We start from the raw sequence: 21,069 nt of genomic DNA, 5'->3' as shown, positions 1-21,069 counted from the left end.
GCATAATAAATTTTGAGCTGGATCTCCAGCTACTATAAACAGCCACAAGTCTATCAAATGGTACAAAGCATCTGGAGAAGACTGCAACCTCAGGTTTTAATTTCTAAGCAAATCTTTTAAAATCTGTAATCTGGTGACAGGTATTAACATAAACTTCTATCTAAGGATTTAGTAGAGGAATTCGCACAGCAACAAGTAATGAACTGTGATTTTTGTCCCACATAATCCAATTTGTGGAGACAGCAATCATTCCACATGGTATAAACACAACCAACTGCCTCCCACATACAGCAGTCACTTGCACAAAAAGAAAACTTGCAGCTGCCAGACCAGAACTCCTGCTGTGGGTGGTGGGTTTGCCACCTCTCCCAAACACCAGCTCCTAACAGGTCAAGTAGACAGCTGTGCTCTGCAGAAGACACTCGAATGTTTGCCATAAAACAACCCAGAACTACTCCTTCTTCTCAAGAAACCCACACAGCGCAGCAGAGCATGAGGTCCATACTCCAGCACAGAATACATGAGATCCTGCACCTCTGTGCTTGAAACCACACTTCCACACTTCCCAGTAATGACCTCTTGCTGAGGAAGTTCCACATCATTTCTGCTCAGGTTCATTCATTAATCCTGTAGATCAACATCTACTGATGCATAGCAAGCACAGTCCTTAGCAATGCATTTATTTATCCCCAAGTACTTCATATTTCTATTTTGCCTCCTTTCTTCTACTTGTTGAACCATACAACAGTGTTCGTCACTGGTTTTCATCTCTTCAATTTGAGCAAAATATTGAAAATCCAAATACATAAAGTAACATGGCAGCTATTAAAACAAGCAGCGTCAGCACACTTGAAGTACCACAGCAGAACCCTACTATAGAGGAGACATGAAGAAACAAAACATCCCTTTTGCTGATGCAAATAAAGGCACTATGCTCACATTTAACAAGGTAAAGGATGACCAAGGTGACACAATCTCTACATAAAATACATTATTCAGATACAATTATCAAATTCTAATAATTTGGGTGCAACTTTTTTTAGCTTCTTAGCAATAGAAATGAAAAAAAAAACCCTGAAAGAAATTTAACTCAAACACTAAATTTATATTTAAAGATACTTCCGAATAAAAAGTGTTGCCCTTATTCTCAAAGCCCATTACAATTTTCCTTTCATTCTTTTCACTATTTGATCCCACAAGGGAACACATTGATTTATGCCTATATAGAAATATATTATCCCAGTGACATATTTCACATGTTCCTGGCACGTGAAATAAATCCAGTTGAGATTAATAGCTATCACAGTAACAAATTAGGCATTGTTTGCAGGAAGACTTGATGATAAATGGAAAGTCCTATGACTATTATCACTCATCTGTTCTCTTATAGATGGGGTTTTTTCTCATTTCAGGTGATATGGTAGCAAGATACATTTATGCAACGAAAAATTCTCTTAAGCAATTCTGAAGACTTGATTCTTGAGATGCCATTCAAAATATTTAAACATAAAGTTGTTTTTCAGATACAATGTACAACAACAAGGGGCTTATAGGGTCTGTGATGGTCAAAGACAGCCTTGGCTGCAGAGACCAAGAGATGGTGGAATTCAGGACCCTGAGAGGAGGGCAAAAAGCAAGATCACATCACTGGACTTAAGAAGAGGGGGCTCTGCCTCTACGAAGATCTCCTTGGACAAGGCCCAGAGCATAAAGAGGTAAAAGGGGTCCAAGAAAGCTGGTTAATCTTCAAGGATCATCCCCTCCAAGCTCAAAAGCAGCCCTATCCCAGTGAGTCAGAAGTCAGGCAAAAATGCCAGGAGGCCTGCATAGATGAACAAGGAGTTCCTGGCAAAACTCAAACACAAAAAGAAAACCCACAGAGGGCAAAAGCAGGAGCAGGTAATGTAGGAGGAACTGAAGAACAGAACAAGAACTGAGGAACAGAAACATTGTCTGAGCATGTGGAGATGAGGTTAAGAAAGCCAAAAGACTGATTGACATCAAGTAAAGAGTTTCCCCCTAACATTTTTCCAGTGTTGTACCTTCAGAAGTTCTCGCTTACATTTCTGTTTTTTTCTGATAATGTGTTTTCTTCTGACAAATAGTTCACAGTGATCTCTTATCATGTGAACAATATATTCTATTCTTCTGTGATCAGAAGCAGATTCCTTTGGTTAAGATGAGTACTCACTCATTGCATTCCAATAAAACAAAACAATTTTATTCCTGCTTGAGCCAGGGACCTGATTATTGAACTGGGAAATAAATTATCTATGTGACAGGTAAAACTTGATTACCAGCAGTTGCAAGGCTCATTATAGTGTCCCATTTCACCCTGTTAGGGCTGGCTCACCTCTGCCAACAGGAAAGCTACTCAGTGCCTCTGTCCTTTCAGCTTGTTATATTCCTGCTGTAGCTGCTAACAAAATGCAGGAATTCATTAGGACTGTTTGATTTCCTGCACCATTACAAGGCACAAGTCTCAGATTTCCAGTTCATTTAGTATTTGTTTAATTTAACACTGATAACGACTTTTTAGCTGGTCATATTTTTATATAGTCTGATATTAAGTCATCACCTAAGAAGAAGAGATGCTGCAACATTAACATTTTTACTGTATCTTAATTTCTGAAAATGTGAAAAACTTAGAAACAATCCACATAAATTGATTTTTTTTCTTTTTAATTTTAACTGTTTTTCCATGAAGTGAGGAAGGGTTGGTAAAGGTCCTTTTATTCTTCAAAAAATGATTAGCAGTACCTAACCCTTCTCACAATTCAGTCTTTATATTGCAAGAAGTTCTTAAAACCTGGCAAGAGTGTTCTAAGAGAAAGGAATATAAAATACCATTTAACACTGATCACTGAAACTACACTCAGCATTTCATTCAAACTTCAGCTGGAAAACAAATCTTCCATGCGCACTAGGTTATTGTTAGCCAAATATCTTACAAGACTGTGTTCTAATTTAAGTAAACTGAAATCTTATGTCTCAGATATGCTTTATACCAGCCCCTTTGAATATCACAATGATTTTTTTCCTGCAGCACTATCCAGCATAACATTATTACTAAGAGCTTCCAAAGATCTGAAAATCATTTATTACTCACAGTACTGCATGTAAGACAAGAAGAAATGATGGCAGCTCATGCAGGCAGCTTCACAGAAAATTTGCCTTTAACAAACAATTCTTCTTTTGTCCAACTTTAGACTGTGTTTATGCAATATGAAGAAATTCTATGTGCTTTTTAAAAATATATTTTCATAAATAACTCTCCAATGATGTTATCTCCAGTGCAACATGAATGATACAGCTTTAAAGGGAACTTAAAGGAAATCACTTGTTTTGCCATCTTTTTCATATCAGCAAAAAAAAAAATAGCATATATAAAACAGGACTTGTTAGCATCACTTGATATGAACTACTATCCTGTTAAAAGTTGACACTGTACACATTTTGGGTTAAGGCCCACACTTCACATTTTGGAAAATAAAATAATTATACAATTAAATGCATGCATTTAAAAACAACTTGAGTTTCAGATCCATTAAACCGATTTTTACTTCTCCTCAAAAGCTTTTTTTCTGTAAATCTGCACTTGAATTTACTTGAATATATATTGAAGTATATGCCGAAAATATCATTATCAAGATATTATCTGCTTTATTTGCATTTATATTGCAAGTCTTTTGTAAATGTGCCTCATATTTGATTTTGTAGTTCATTACTGAGTTCTTTCCAAGTTCTTTCCAGGAGGGCAGGCATTTATTGCATACATCTATGATACCTGTATTTTGGCAATTATTGTTCTTCTTATTCAGAAAAAGACCTTAAGCTGCCTCAGGAGGACTCTATGCATATAAAACATGTTAGATTCCATCTTTCTAGGTTTATCTGAGAAAAGTCCATCTCCATTTGTTTGTGCTTCATGTCCCCATGTCTAAAGTATATAAAGGTCACCTGTTTCTCTTCTTCCGATGTTCCCTGTTGGAATTTTCTGATTCACTGCCACTGCTGGTGTTACAGCGAGATCGAGATCTGGAGAAGAGAAAAGAAACATCTCAGGATGAAATTATCTACAAACATAAAAATTATTGCAGCGCTAAACAGGGAAAGAGCAACACTGCAACAACATTACAAGGAAAATTAGAATTAAAAGACTCAAGAGGGCTTGTCTACGCCTGCAAGTCATATTATCTGCTTCTCATTAATTAATTGTGAACAACTGCTTCAAAAGTAGTGCACCCAACGTGTAGTGTCAGATGCGTGCTATTTCGTTTTCAATTATTTCACTGTTTTGTTTTTTTTTTAATTTTTTTTATTTTATCTCTCAGCATTCTTTGTGAATATGCCACAGCAGTATGTTTCTTTGATGTGTGAAATGTTTTATCTTTAAACTGGCTCTTTTCTTCTTGCATATTGTGATATAGCCCAACAGAAATGATACAGCAATTCTGGTTTTGCCAGCAAAACAGAAAGCTCACAGATCTGTCTTTTTTTATTCACCACCTCAACTTCCATCTGGCCTCTAGTTAAAGTTCACATTTTTCAAGTGTCAGGCAGTATGGACAAAACACCACTATCTTTATAAACACAGAGGGCTGAAGTGCACACACAGACTGGTGTGTACCAGCCCAGCTTTGGGATGACCTGATACACAGCTACAAAAATGGTGCACCATGTGAGGAAAACAAAATAAAACAGTTACTTCTGTATTACCTCTGACTGCAGAGCTTCAAAGGGTACGCTGACTTTTATGGTTCTAATTATTACTGAAAAAGACTGGTGGAAAAGGCTGAACTACCTACAGGCAAACTGCTCTCGGTAGAGAGAAAGGCTTGGGAACTACTATCTGAGACCCTTAAATCCTTGATTGCATTTTGGAGCAGACAGACCAGCTGTCGGCTTTTGTCCTAGAAACCAGGACGCTGTTATTGTTCCACTGGGCTAGGTCCTAAAAACTGGTACTCTCACCAAAACCTGGTTCGGACCATTTGTTCTTTAGTGTGATGATGATCTCTAAATGGTCAGATTTGATGATCTTAGAGATCTTTTCCAACCTAAACAATTCTTTGATTCTGTGAGTACCTCCAAAGAAAAACATGTTTCTCTGCTATACTAACAGCCCAGTTAATTAATGCGAAAACTTGACTGATATTAACATGAGCCAGTCTAGAAGGATTTAGAATATCAGAAGTTAGAATTGGTGCTGGTCCATGCAATGGAAAACAGAATGTCTGTTCCTGGCTTTGCTTTTGCTCTTTGGTAAGCCACTTTCATAAGAAGACAGATTAGTCAAACTACAGAATGTCTTAGAATAATAGGACAACTAAAGCCTAGGAAAATCAATTCCACTCAGCTTGTCTGAAGGGAATAAGCTTGGGAAACTGACATTTCCCCAGAGGAGAAGCAGAAACCTCTCCTAATTCCCAAATTTCATGCTCACAATCTAAAGGCACCAAGAGGGTCAGGATAGCTAGGTTCCCAGGTAAAATATGCACGTTTCTGAGTGAAGCTTAAAGTGGGGATAAAAAAAGATGTGTGTAACTATAGAAAATTGTAACCCCAAAGGAAGAAAGAAGATTAAAAGGTGGTGCTGAAAAGATTCACTCCAGCACAATAAAAGAGTTAAGAGCAATAAACGCCTTAGAATTGCAAAAAAAGTATACTTTTCTCCACCCCAATCTTATTGGATATTTAATAAATATTCCACTAATTTCAACATTAATAAGTCATTCAAGCAACAGTGTTCTTTCACACCTCTGGGTCATTAGCATGATTCTTTTCTTCCACAAGTATTTTTTTACTGTGATTTAAGCAATTTATCCTATAATGTACCAAAGCATCAAAAATCACAGCATGGCATGCAAAGTGCAAGATAAAACAAACTATTTGATCAAATTCAAGATAATCCCTTTCTCTAGCTTTTCAGGAATGGAAATCTGATCCACCTTTTGGATACTACATATCAAACTACCTTGTGTTCCCTGTCAGGAAGCACTTGTGAGGAGACAGAAGGGCTGCTGAGCTGTCAGCTGAGTGGCAGCTGCTCACGGTTGCGGTCAGAATATTATCTTTCACTGAATATTAAACACCAGCTTTTACTGAACAAAATACCAAAAACAGAAACAAAGGTGCTTTCCTAAACAAAGTGCAAGAACACGAGATCATCCTGATCTCTGACAATTACAAAGTACCTTCCATCCTTTATTCCCTTTTTTTTGGTCATGAAATATATTTAATATTTTGTAGGTAGTATACCTTTATGGTCTGATATAAGGAGCAGGAAGGAAGGCATAGCCAGTTTGGCAAGAGACACAGCAAATACAGTCTAGGAGAGGGCTTGGGGGGTTGAGGTGTGTTGCAGGATTTGGTATTTCAAAGAAACAGCTGGCAGAGAAAGCTCACATTCTGGTGCAGTCTATTTCTGACTACAATGAGAGTATAGTAGCCAAATTCTGAGGAAGTGGAGAAGGTCTGTTGCAATATACAATAACAAACCTGTGCATTTGTATTGTAATACAGCAAGAACAGCCTTTGGGAAGAGGTCCCGTCTGAGCACTGGGGTTTTTCAACTGAGGTGCTTAACTAAATCTTCTCAGTTTTATGTGCTGGACATCTGTCACAGGACTGCCACTAGCAGCTTGTAATGGTAAACTTCTTCAAAAAAATAATCTCTTATCTGATACAATAAATACAAATTATGTAAGCACTTTCTCTGACTTCCTGTGATTGTCCCCGAGATGTTTGTATCTCTGCCAGAGTTCCTTTCCCGTGCTTCAGCAGTGAATCACATCCTGCAAGTGCCTCCCCTCCTTCACAAGTTTCAGCAGTCCCTGACATTGAAATGCACTCCACTGTCTCCTTATTCTGGCAGTGTGAGTAGGAGCACAGGAGCAAGGAGAAGCATAGAACAGTCATGACAGGCTGATATGGCAAAAATCTGTCAAAAACTGAAGCTGTTGAAGGCCACACCTGAATTCACACCATCATTTTGTCTGGAATGTGACAATCAGTCAAGACTGAACAGGGGAGGGGAAAAAAGAAAATAAAAACGTCAGAAAAAAATGTGCAAAACCATGAGAAGACAGTGAGGAGTTACATATGCCTTTGCACCTGCCTTTTGTAGGACAATTCATCTCAAATTATAGCATACTTGCTTTCAAATCAGATAAATTAAAAAAGGATAGAGAGGCTGAAAAATTAAAAACAAATCTGCAGTTGTAAAATCTGAAAGCTAAAACTTCTGGAATTGACTTTCGAGTTGCAGACAAGCCTTTAGTAAACCTTCACAAACTGCTTGTATCATAGTGTAGCAGCAATGTGCAAAGGTAGCTTGCAAGACTGAGCTTTGAGGAGGCTATGCCACCGAGCTTTTTAGCAAAAGTAGGATAGGAAAAAAAAATGAAATGGGCATAACACAACAAACCTCTTAAACAATTAAGAAGATGGGGGAGAAGGAAGGAAAGGAGGGCGTGCAGTCAACTAAAATATTATCAGTACCTTAACTATAATTTCACAGCTGCTATAGATCATATATTTACCGTCTCCTTTGCTTTAAGTCTGAATCTTCACCACTGTTTTGATTTTTCCTGCAGCATTAAGGAAGTTTTAATGAAAGACCATTGAGTTACTTAAAAAAAATACACAAAATCACCCATCTTTAAAAAAAACCCAAAATTTTACCAAGTTTTTTGTTTCCTTTTTTTTTTATTGTTTTTTTTTTGTTTGTTTTTCAGCACAGAAAATAGGGCATGTGCTTTTTTGAATTTTTCAGGATGCCTCAACAATAAGTTGCGAAGGCATAGTCCCAATGGATCTCTCACTGCAAACCCCTGACTTGCAAGGATAAGCATAGCATAATACTAGCCTTTAGAGTTTTCTAATGTTTCCAACATAGCAAGTCTGATGTTTTCCTCTTAACTCCAGTAAAAAGTGCACAAACAACACAGCTATTGTTATTAAACAGTTGGAAAAGGAAAGTGCATGGATAAAACCACGATTCAGGAAGACATAATTAAGTTAGAATCTACCTACTATTGTCAGTCTTCACAGTCTCATATATGAGATAAGACTTTTAAAAACATTTTGTCCAAGAGAAAACTCGCTATTGGCATGACTGCCTGTCCACTGACTAGATCAGCCAAATACAAATCCCATATGATAAAGACTTTGCATCTCAAAAAAATTCCTGTTGCATAGTGCACACTTTTTTTTTTCTTGGCATGAGACAGTTTTGCACTGCATATCTCTAGTCTTTTGTTTTTACAAAGCCAAACAAGTACTTCTGACAACTAAGGTAGCAATGCATCAGACAACCTGCTGCACTTGACTGGGGTTGAGTTAGTTTTCTTCCCAGTGGCTGGTATGGGGCTATATTTTGGATTTGTGCTGAACACGGAGTTGATAATACAGAGGTATTTTTGTTATTGCTGAGCAGGGCTTACACAGAGCCAAGGCCTTTTCTGTTTTTCATACTGCCACGCTGGCAAGGGGGCGGGAGGTGTATGGGAGGTTGGGAGGAGACACAGCTGGGACAGGTGACCCCAACAGACCAAAGCGACATTCCAGACCATATGGCATCATGCTCAGTATATAATATGGGGGCAAGGACATTTGAAGTGATGGTGTTTCTCTTCCCAAGTAACCTTTACATGTGATGGGGTCCTGCTCTCCTGGAGATGGCTGAGCACCTGCCTGCCCATGGCAAGCAGTGAATTAATTCCTTGTTTACCCTTCCAGCTCTCTCCCCAGTCATACTGGTGGTGGTGTGAGCGAGGGGCTGCATGGAGTTTGGTTGCTGGCTGGGGTGAAACCACAACAAAATCCATTTGGGAAAGACATTGCTATCAATACCTATGAGGGCTCTGTCCAACAGGATAAATCGACTCTATTGCCTTAGACAGAACTACACTGATGTACCTGAGATCAGTAAGTATACATCGTGAATGAGTTTCTTCCCTCCTGTTTCAGACAACTAATGGCATACAAAAAGGTCTGGAGTAGTTCAGAAACTTGACCAGCATAAAAGCCCCATATGAAACTAGATTTCCTAATCAATATAGCTGTGTTGTCAGAGACCCCTTTGCAAATGTTGGCTTTAAAAGCTAGGTAATCATTTCTGAGGAGATGTAACTCTCAGGTGCTGCTCATAAGGCAGTCTTAGAAGACTGTAAGGAATGTGGCACAATATCTATGCTTGCTTATACTTCACAACGGATCACAGCAGCAGGCAGGGTGCCTCAGCAATGAAAGCGGCTTCTCAGCAGGACAAATCATCCCAGGTAACACACAGTCTCTAAATACTGCATCACTTCAGAACTGTCCCTGTAATTTGCATTACCAATTGAAAACACACTAAGTATTACACAGTGGTATTTTTGTTGGCTTTCTCTCTAATGTAAAGTAACACATGGGACTGCTGAAGACAGTCTTATGGCTCATTCATTTAATCCTTGTGCCAGTTAAAGCAAAACAACGTACTTAAAACACTGCCCTTTGTTGGAAGCTCATTGTCAAGCAAGGGACATCCATAAGTCCTTTTGTTCACCAAGCAAGAACAGCTGCAGCAACTAAAAGGATCTTGTACATGCCAATAATGAAATTTCTCATATTTTTAACACCATTTTCTGAATACTCAGAACAGCACACAAGCAAACAACCTCACTCAGGTTCTTTTATTTGACTGGCCCCTTGAATACCCCTTTTCCCAGGACTCAGCTGTGCCTCCAAGAGCTGAACACAGACACACAGGACCTCAAGTTTCTACAGTGAGAAGCTGACAGTAACTAATCCCAGGCTCTTACCTCCTCCGCACTGGTTGCCCAGACTCATTCTCGCTGCCACCTGATGGGTTCCTTCGGTGAGAGTAAGGAAACTTTGGTGATTTGTTGCGGTCATTGGGGGAATTATACAGTCCACTAAGGTTAAAAAGAAGAGCAAACAGTCAGCTTTAAAATTTCCAGGACAAATAGGCCAGTTAACTGAGACCCAGCTTACAAAAACAAGAAGGCTCACACCCACATGTGTACATATTCAGCTATACCTGCTTTTGAGTGTGTGTGTGTGTGTGCTATGTAAATACAGATGGCACTGCTGTCTAGCAGTAAATATGTTTCTCTTGTAAATGTAGGAGAGAGACCTCTTAGCATTGCCAAGCCAACAGATCTAAGCTTACAAAATGTAGATCCAAGTGTATCCATATTCTTTTAGCATAATAAAATTTCTTTGCTTTAGTATGACTTACCCAACCCAGAGCTAGGTATTCAAATGCATCTCTATTCTTTATATTTTCTGCACCTCTGTTCTTTATGTTTTCTATGTATGAAAACTTCCCATGTTCCTTTCATGACGTATATCTTCATAACAGAGCTGATGCTTAGGAACATGAAATAATTTTAGTTCTGTCTCTCTGCAATTCATCCACACAAACCTCTGCAAAGGGTGTGGAGGTGCTTCAAGCCCAGGTTATGTGCTTTAGCCTAAGTGGGAGCCAATATGTTGGGTAGTTACAAATTACACATAGACTATCAACTGCACAAATAGATCACCCTGTGATACCTTCCTACAGAAGTGTAAGGGCCTTTTCCAAGAGTGTAACTGAGCCTGGGATGGAGTATATGTCATGTCACCTGTCACCAAGGTGGTCTACTGACATTCTGCCACTTTTTGGAGGAAGTATGTTAAACTCAACCACATATCTGTATCTAACACCACTTAGTCCTTTTCACAACTGTGTGGCAAAAAGATGATAATTCCCACAAAATTCCAACTAATGTATTTTTTTTGCTTTCCTTACAGCCTCTGCCCATCCAAATCGCATACATTCTTCTTCACCTAATTCTGCAGACAGCTGATTACAGCACTGCTCTGCACAGGTGAAAAGTTCCCACAGTTCATCTCAATGAGAATTATTACTAGAAGCTGTCAAAGCCCCTGTGCAACATAGAGTCTGCTTATGTGTCTAAAACTGCATAGTCCTTTAGAATGCATGGACATGCTAAAACTCAATCCTATCATTCTTTAACTCCTGCAGAATCAAATTTCCTGCTGTCCTGACCGCAATTTAAGCACTGGAGCCAAAATGTGACAAGATGACACCACTTCTTCTTTAAAAATAACAAAACAACAAAAAAAAAGGTCTATCCTATCAAAAGAGTATTTACACACCGCTTTGTCCTTACTCTGAAAACTACTGATGTTTACAGAAGGAGCACAAAGGGTAAATCATCATGGTGCCCCAAAAGACACCTCTGTGGAAAGCCGCTGACGATTTTCATTCAGTGATCACCTCCTCCTACACATACTTTCCTCATTTTTAATTGCTTATATATCCATGACAGAACCTATCTACTTACATGCAATACAGATTTATGATGACCCCAATAACACACTAATATATTATATTAATATCCTTCAGCCTACAGCTGTGGCATATTTACCATGGTACAATATCCAAGACATCATGCCCTGCCTTACCTCTGTGGACCATTTTCCTCCCATGGAGCACTTGATTTACTTCTTTGGGTTTCTGGACTGTTTTCATTTTTCATCTTTTTAAAGCTAAATAAAAGTGTATATATATATATATATTTTAAACCCACAACATACAATCACATTTTCTCTCACACTGACCTCTTAAAACTAATTTTAAAGGCATTACACAGACCCACCCTGGCATTTAGTTATTTGTCTGCTGTGTGAAAGAGGGCAAACAGGTGCTATGTTGAAAAATATCTCCTAGAAAGAGAGATCATAAGGGAGGAAAAAAATCAGCTCTACGAGTTTATAATTATAGTGGCACTGAGTCAGAAAAACAGTCAGTGTTGTCTCAGAATAAACAAGAACAGACATTTAGGCAAGCAGTCTAACAATAAGGCAAACACATGATATGCTCTCACAGTCTTCCACAATATGCAGTTAACAGATTACTGAATCAGAGGCTTTATCTGCTTTTTATTTCACATAGCTGTTGATGAAACTTTCTTCCATGGATTTACTTAAACACCCTCTTGAACATTTTTTTAATTTTTGGCATAAATAGTGCCTGGTAGAAGTATGCTCCAATATTTAACTGTGGCATAAACAATTATTTAATTTTATTTCAAAACTTCCACCTGGCTCAAAATTTCCACCCTATGTTGCTCACTGTTTCTGTGATTATAGAAAAAAAAAAAAAGCAGCCCTATGAATGATGATTCTGTAATCACAAATTGAACACCATATTTCTTTAATATACATTTTTAAAAACTATCTAATCTCTTTTCCAAGTGAAAGAATCACAGACTATTTCATCTCTCACAGTATAGGAGTCATCACATACCTCTGATTATCCTTATTCATATTTCTCTACCATTTTTCCAGGTCTACAGTACCTGCTTTACGATTGGAGCAACAAAGGCATGGGGTAGTAACTATTCAAAGAATGACAGACCACAGGCTCATAGTTTCACTGAGTGGCATATTCTTCTCATTCCCTGCCCAGTAAAGCCTTATGTTTTCTTTTATTTTAACTAACAATGTGAAAGGGCTGACTTCACTGACTGCTGAAAGGTGATGTACCAGGACAGTCAAGGTAGTCACCAGCTTGAGAGATTTATCAGTCTTTGTAACCGGTCTCTCATTATTATGGGAGATGGGGGCAAAACCAGCAGGATACTCCAATTCTTCCTGTACTCCCATAATTCTCACAGTGTCCAGTTTTACAGCTTCTAACCATTAATGCTCCCAGATGGACTGCCACTTCAAATGTTGGAGAATGGCTTTTAGCTGAAGCATGCTTTTGCACCCATGTCCTTGCCAATGGCCAGGTATGGTTTTCCTGTATCACCACCTCTCTACAAGAACAAGCAGTTCACTTGATGCATTGATTTTCACTAAAGTCTTCAGGAATTATTACCAACAGCAGCCCAGTACAACCATTAATACATCATATCATTACAAAGTGCAACTCAAGCGGAAAAAATAAAAGATTTACAGTTGCTTACTGAGAGGAAGATATAAGCTGGAGTTCTTTGCCCAGAGCAGGAGGTGACAGACTCAGCTTTATGAAGGAATCATGACTACTTAACTCACTAATCCACTTTTAACCTTAGCCTTTGGTTACTACGGGTCACTGAGTTAATCATTTAATTCTCACATAGTGAACAAAATGTGAAGCTACAGTGAGTCAGCAGGAAAAGAAATTAAATTACACCTTATCAGGTAAATCATTTTCTTAATACTGCATCCACTAATCATTGACTCATAGGTGCATACAATCTATTCCCAGGCTCAGAAATATGTGCTTACTACAGACAAAGCAAATAACTCAGGCAAATATGTCTCAGTCCTGTATTGCAAAAAGCAATTGATTTTGCACACCATGAACTACTGAACAATACTGATATTGAACTCAAAGAAATGTGAACGCTGTTTTCAAATCTTAAAAAAGAGACAGAGAAATTACCTGGGAGGTGAATTTACTGCATTAAATTCCTAGGCCATTATTCGTTTGGAGCAGACACACTCTTTACAGATAGACAGCTAGAGCATGGCAGCTCTTCAGATACTAGTAGTATCTCCAGGGATGCAATTGCAAAAGATACTGAGTTCACTCAAAGTATCTGAAAAGGTCAGGATCTGAATTTCACGTGAGATTACTGTTGTTGGGGCTTTTTTATGGTTTACTTTGAATTTATACAATTTATGCATGTGCAATCAACAACGTATCTCAACAGTGAATGAGATACAGTTAAACTATGAAAAGTCAGCTTGTGAGAGCTGATTAAAAAGGCTTTGCAAACATGACTGACAATTAATGCAAGAATTACACAGGATGGAGCAAACTACCAAATTTGCTTTACAAATTTTGTGTGCTGGCTGTCACATATACTAAGCCTGGCAGACCTGAAAGGTTTTTTACATGGTCAGGCAGAGACACAGGGAAAAACAAATCAAATTCTAAAAGAAAAACATCTTCCAACACTTTTTTTGGTGAAAGTGACTAACACTGTTAAAAACCATGACTCAGAATTTGCCTATGAATTGCTTTTAGACTGTTAAGGTAAGAAACTAAACCCAGAAACCTTAAAGCTGCCATGTTGAGAGCCCCTTATTTTGTTTCATCCTCTATAGCCTGCCTACCCATTTCTTTTTAACAGTTCATTGGTAAAAATTCATACATAGCATTCGGAGCACAAGCTGTAGTGAAGGGCTCCCATGACTCCCAATATGGTCATCTCTGCACTGCGGAATAATGGCACCTCTTGCTCTGTATCTTTCGCTCTCCCAGAACAACAGAATGGTGGGACTGTCAGGATCCTCTGGATATAATCTGGTCCGACTGCCTGCTCCAGCAGGGCCACACAGATTCAATTGTCCAGGACTATTCCCAGACAGCTGTTGAATTTTCTCCAAGAACGGAGATTCCACCACACCTCTGGGCAGCCTGTGCCAGTACTTAGTCATCTTCATAAGGAAAAAAGTGTTTTTTGATATTCATAGAGAACCTCCTGTGTTTCAGTTTGTGCCCATCACCTCTAGCTCTGTCACTGGGCACCACTGGAAAGAGACTGGCTCTCTCCTCTTTATGCCCTCCCTTTATTTAGATACCTCTGTATTGTTTTCTGCTCAGTGGCCTCCCTTCAGCATGAAAATCATAAACTTTCTTTTAACTTATAATCATTATTTTCAAAGAATATTGGATTCAATTTCCCTCAAAATGAGGAAGAAATTAAACTCAGCTCTTGTCCTAGCTAGAACAGCTGGAACCAGTTCATCACTGGATGGGTGTAACCCAAAACTGTGTATTCTATAGCCTTCCATGCCATTTCCCAGAAACTGTTATCAATAGACCATTTACACCATCTTCCCAGAGCAGCCTGACTCCTCAGGCTATAAACTGGGTGTTAAGAGGCCTGCGAGACAGGAGGGTGCTTCTGTCCTCACACCCTTTGTGGAACTCCCTGCCCTGAGGGAAGTACTGGGCATTCCTGCCTGAACTGGAGGATATATAATCTTGGAGTCTTGTAACTTTTTTAACCACTTGTGGGATCCAGAGGAAGACTGCAGACCACCGCTCTCAACCAGACTGCAACCGTCACTCTCAAACGGACTGCAATCCCCACTCTTGACCAGACTGCAACAGCACTCTCACCAACAGGTTTTCCCCTCTCCTTTTACTTTGGACTCAGGGGGCCCAACAGACACCACTCTGTTCATGCCCCAGGGTACTGGGTTATACATTTGGGTTTTGTGGGTTAAAACCAATTGTTTGTCTGTATAATCGTACTTATTGTATTATTTTATTAAATTGTTATTGTGACTTATAATCTCTCTTTTGAGTTGGGTTTATTTCCCCTGCCGGTTTACCTTTAAATCAGCACAGCTCTTCTTCTGGAGGTCAACTGTTCTAAATATTAGGCAATAGAAAACACTATTTACTAAGTATTTTGTGGTAAATATTTTAGACCCTTCTTCAGACGTCAGTTCAGATACCTAGCCTGTGAAGCCCATACCTTCATTGCAGAGACAAGTTCAGAGTTACAGTTAAAAAAACCAAAGAAACAAAAAAACCAACCAACCAACCAAACAAACAAAACCACCAAAAAAACCACAAACAAACAAAAACAAAGCAAAAAAAGAACTCTCAGGGTTACTGAGCATGCAGAGACAGACATTTAGGTAACTAAATAAAAAAGTGAGGTGTTGAGTTTTTGACTCATTCTTTTGTCAGATCACTCTTTTTCTGACTCAGGCAAACAAATTCCACCTAAAATTAATGATGGGTATATAAACTCCTTTCTGGAACTGAGCCTTACCTCTTGCTTTCAAATATGCCTAATAATTAGAGATGTGCACTTCAGCTCTAATAATTAGACACAGCAGACCACACAAATTCAGAGGAGCCCTGGCAAATCACTACTTCTATGGATCAGGAAGAAACGCTCATGAGTTTTGTAGGAATTGAACAGTGTAATGGCTAATCAACTGCCAGATTAACAGCAGTGCTGGAGGAGTGCCCGTGCTAAGCTCCTCCCTGCCCACACAGCCCAAGCACAGCTTGCCTAGTTCAGTGACAGAAGACCCCTGCCCTGAGGGCTCTGACAGCCAGCCCACAGCTCTCAGGCGAGGGACTAGTAGGACTATCCTGACCAGTGCTCTTTGGGTCATTAACAGTTTTTTTCCTATTTAAACCCGGAACTGTCTGCCTTCCCATTAACTTGTGCTGATTTACGGTTTCCAAACCCTGTGTCTCTTGAAATCTGTTCCACACTCATCAGAAGATCAGGGTTTTACAAAATCAATTACTGGGCAACACTTTCTGACCTTTGACAGCAGATCAGATGGTACTGAACTCAAGGGCAGGATAAACTGTTACTAAATATTACTAAATGTGTTCCTCTATCCAATGCAATATGAAATCTCTTAAAAGCTGTAAGGAAATGCTGGTATACACACCTTTTCACTGGAGAAGGTGCAATAATTTTGGTGGTTCCTTCATTTTCCCCATTTGTTGTAATCTGGCTCATGTTTTTAGAACCTGAAAAAAGAGCCAAAAACAGAACAGTCCTGTAGCATAAATGCTTGCACATCTATCCAGCATAATAACATACTGAACACAGGGCAGCATGAGAAATAAAATGACACACAAGATATCTGGTGTATGCTCTACTTGCTAAGGGTGTATAAGGATCACACTTTTGTGTCTCATCCTTAATTTTAATGGTACCAGATCACAAGAAAGTTTAACATGGGGTGCATTCATTACTCTTCCACATAAAACAAAGTGTGAAGATGTTGCTCTCAAAGGGATATTACGTCATAGTCAACAGAAAGGAATTCCTTGCTCAGTCAACAATGAGAAGAAAGGTGTGAAGAGAGTACAGGTTTGCTCCTACTGGTGCTATGATGTCACTTCCCAGTAATTCTTCCTCTGACCTCTAAAAGTGGAAGAATGTCTACAGCCAAAAATCACAAATAAATAAATATAAAGCAGATAAGAACAGGAAGCAGAAACTTCCAACCTTTAAGGAAGGTACTGGTAATGAAGTGAAAATGGATTAGGTCACAGTTAAACTACAAGGATATCTCAGGACTTCTCACCATATTTTTTTCCATCTAGATACATTTAGCTTGCCCTTCCCAGGCCATCAAATCCAGAAGATTAAATAGCGTGGACCACTATAATAGCGTGGTCCACAAAAGTATTGAAATCAGCAAAGATATGACTTTTTCAAACAAAAGAACTAATTTCAGCACATCAGCTTTTGGAGCACCTGGCTCTAGTAAGTCCTCAAAAAAGAAGCAGGTGCTTCTCATTGTTGGTTTCTATTCTATCATTTTAACAAGTATTTAATTGAGGGAAAACCAAAGATACAAAAACTGAAGACAACATACCAGTGACTATTGCACACAGGCACAATCTACCCAGAAATATGAAATAGGTTTCTACCAAGACAAGATCTCATAATAGCTGTGTTTGATATCACTGTTATCCACAACAAGGACCTTGGATTTGATTTTTTAAAAAAAGAAAGCTCTTGCTGTACAATTCTTTTGTACTAATAACAAGCTCGATCAGGAGCTTTCTGTCCACACTTACAGTATGTACCACCTGTTGTACCTTTTACTAAATACAATACTGTTCTACCAACCTATGTATGATATAGATTACTTAATATAAAAGAACAGATTCCAGAAAAACTGTCCAAATGCTAACACCATGGGAATAATTTATCTATATCGCTGTTTCTTGCATGCCAAGGTAATAGGCCTCTCCAAAATACCTTAGATAGCCAGAAATCTCAAACATCTCATTTGTAGGAGGTTTTCCTCCTTGTTTACCTTTGGTCAGATAAGGTGCTCTCAGTATTGTCTGTACTGAACTTTCCCAATAAGGTGAATGCACACACTTCAGTTCCCTTTTATGGCTATCTTAGTGCTGATTTGTGCATTCAATTCAAGCAGATTATTACATTTTTTAAAACTCAAGTGTCCAAAACCATAGCAGTCAGTCAAGCTAGTTAGCTTGTCATGCCTGTTTCTTATCAACTAAAGCCATTTAACTGACGTTATCTGTTTGTATTTAAACCTAGTCATGAGAGCAAAGATGGTGTGATCAAATGGAAAACATGCAGTAGGAGCTCATGCTTTGCACCATGTGCTACTAAGAGCCTGTAAAAATGAATGGACTGTCACAGCCTACTCTGTGATAATATTTATTTTTCATATCAGTTTCCAACCCTATAGCCTCAAGGGTTTGCATATCTCACACCCCACAAATGAAATGCAGAAGTCGTCACATCCATCCTTTTACAAAATCAGGGATCTAAATTAATTACACTTTAAAGTGTAAAGCTCAAAGTTAATAAATAAGTAAACAGATGAAACCATCCCAAGATGCATTTCCTAAAAATTTAACTTTCAAACCCAATCTCACAATTTTCTGGGAAAAGATTTATGACTTTGACTGTGCCAGACCAATAGTTCTACCTACCATGACTGAGGCTGGTGAAGCAGGGTAATGACAGGCATCTGTGGCAGTATGTGTGTTAGTCAGAGCAGAGACTGTGACTGCCGGTGATTGCTCAGGGATTATTATAATACAGACAGTACTGTAATTGTAATATCCACACCCAGTTCTCCACCTGGCTTTTAAATCAGAATGGCAGCACTTTTTACACCAGTTTATACAAATACCCAGAGTACAAGGCAGGGACAAATCAAGTCCTCAGCTACCAAACAACAAACCCTGAGCAATATGTTTTCCATCACTGAATAAACTCAGGTCCATGGCAATAGGTCTGGCCATATCAGTGTTTGCCCTGAGAGGATGTTCCCAAGAAGCTTTTCATGTCCAGCATTCAGCTAAAAGAATAATGAATGCTTTCATCCTATACACTGTTGGGAAAGCTGAACACTATCAGCCTTGCCCTAAAAGGGTAAGGCAGAATAACGAGAGATCTTGTTTGAGTTCATAGTTTGCAATTACAGCAAAATGCAACTGTAATTCTCTTTCAGATGAAACGGGGAGAAAAGTAAATGAAACAAGTTACACATATTTCACTTATTTGACTTTACAAAACAAAACAAAAAACCCTTCTCTAACTGAACACCAACTTGAACATCAGCCTGAACATACAGCAAAAAAACTCCTATGCAGTAACATAAAAACATAGTTTAAAACTGATATAAAAGCATAGCCATTGAAGTTTCCTGATCTGATTTTTCAATTAACCCTAGAGCAACTGAGATATGAAATGGCTTAAGCAAGTGACAAAATGGAGGTTACTGCATTTTAAACCACTGTAATCTGGATTCTAGGAAAATAATCTGCCATTCTGAAGCAGAACTGTCTGCATTGCCTATACTATCAGGGGAAGCAATCAATAGCACTGGCTTTTATACAAGAAAGATAGTTTCTCTCTGTTCACAGTATTCAATCCCTCTGTTAAAGCCAAATATTTTTACTGAAAATACAAATAATACTTTCTATCATTATTTTGGCACCTACTCAAACTCTTAACCCCGGGCTCACCAAGTGGCTGCAGTCTTAATGAGTTTAGCATACTTTAATGGACCAAAGAGACAAGGAAACTTTATTGCTTAGCTCTGCAAAAGATAGCTAAACCTCAGCCTTCAGGTGACAGAAAGAATATATACAAAAAGCACATACCATACAACTGTTTATAACACCAGAACACGTATACGAAAAGAAAGAAGGGAAAAGATTTTTAATGAGATGCCAGAGGCTGGAGGCTTTAGCACTTCATACACGTTTATATGACGGAGGCAGTGCCAGTTGCATATATTACAGTCATGCATTTGTTCTAATTGTCCCCAAAAACACTGCTGTGGTTGGTCCCATTACTGGTACCAACAGACAAGAAAAAAACCAACCAAAACCAGAAAGGCTAATTGAACTGGTTGCAGAACTGAAGCCTTTGATATACTTTATTTTGCAGTCTTAAGAAAAGAGGAAAAAAAGTCAAGAGGCAAGTGAGGAAAGATGCTGAGCTCAGTAAAGGTGGAAGAAAGAGCAATTTGTAAGTTGTTACTGGATTTGGGGAAAATAAATGGAACCCTGATTTTCATTCCATAAAACTAAATTATAAGCCATGTCCAGTTGGATCCTAATTCAAGTGGCATTTCACAGAAAATACCTCAAGAAATATATAATACATGCAAAACTAAAATCACCCTGTTTAAAATGTTGAACAAGGCATATTTAATCCTGTTATCCGATACCAGAAAAGAAACATCAAGAACAAAGGACTAACCATCAACAATACCCACCTGCAGAACCTCATTATGCAAGAGGGATATTTATTTTAAAAAGAAATGTCATATTATTCTCTCAAACATTTCAGTCAGGGAAACTTCTACGTAACTCATAAAGCTTATTACACCACCAGAGTAATTTCCAAGATAAAAATTAGTCTGTAAAATAAAATCTACATTGGGTTAATATATTTAAGCAAGTTATGTTTAAAATGTATCAAACAGTCTTGATTTATTGTGGGAAATGGACTTTGCTATATCCAAAAACAATTTTCGGTGAAAAGGGAAGGATTTATCCTAGCGACATGCAATAGATTGTCACGTTTTCTGACACAGGGAGGAGAAGTAGCATTAGTCTTCATTCAGCTTCTGAAAGTCTTGTTTAAATAGAGAAAAAGTATTCAGGGTTTATCACTGTGAATAGCCAAAGACAAAATGGAAAAATAAAGATGACAAAATATGCTTATTTATAGGGAAAGATGGAATTTGAATGACATAGCTCTGTTCCTTTAGCCCATACTTTGAGTGGGAAATGAAACAAATTTATTTAACATTAATATAATTTGAGATAATGCACCTGCCTTAGTGGAAAATAACTGCACACTTGAACACATGGGTAATCAATTAAGTTGAACTAAAAGTAAAACATCCAGACGACTGATAGAGATTACACGACTACATATAAGTAAAATGGTGACAAAGCAGCTGTTTCATTTTAAAGTGAAACAGAGTATTTAAATTCACCAGAAGAGCAAACACAGAATTCTGCATCATGTTACATCAGCAGAAGAGACTACAGGAAGGTTT

At 38.4% G+C, this 21,069-nt stretch overlaps 1 protein-coding gene across 9 annotated transcripts in view; it reads right to left on the bottom strand.

The window, feature by feature from the left end:
- The window catches only part of EPB41L4A (erythrocyte membrane protein band 4.1 like 4A), a 140,040-nt gene that overhangs the window by 14,517 nt on the left and 104,454 nt on the right, over positions 1 to 21,069 (bottom strand). For 4 of the 9 annotated variants that reach the window (XM_017812648.1, XM_017812649.1, XM_017812652.1 and 1 more), the window contains 5 exons: positions 16,441 to 16,522; positions 11,479 to 11,562; positions 9,807 to 9,920; positions 7,545 to 7,592; positions 3,961 to 4,038 (listed from right to left, as the gene is read on the bottom strand). In XM_017812648.1, coding sequence (XP_017668137.1) covers positions 3,961 to 4,038; positions 7,545 to 7,592; positions 9,807 to 9,920; positions 11,479 to 11,562; positions 16,441 to 16,522 — 406 coding nt within the window. The remainder of the gene's footprint in view (positions 1 to 3,960; positions 4,039 to 7,544; positions 7,593 to 9,806; positions 9,921 to 11,478; positions 11,563 to 16,440; positions 16,523 to 21,069) is intronic. The other 5 variants (XM_017812650.1, XM_017812653.1, XM_017812651.1 and 2 more) reach the window with 4 other exon arrangements.

Source organism: Lepidothrix coronata, unplaced genomic scaffold (genome assembly GCF_001604755.1).
Source record: "Lepidothrix coronata isolate B3197 unplaced genomic scaffold, Lepidothrix_coronata-1.0 Scaffold37, whole genome shotgun sequence".
NCBI lineage: Eukaryota > Metazoa > Chordata > Aves > Passeriformes > Pipridae > Lepidothrix > Lepidothrix coronata.
Note: the sequence above shows the minus strand (reverse complement) of the source record. Positions and strands in the feature narration are given on the sequence as shown.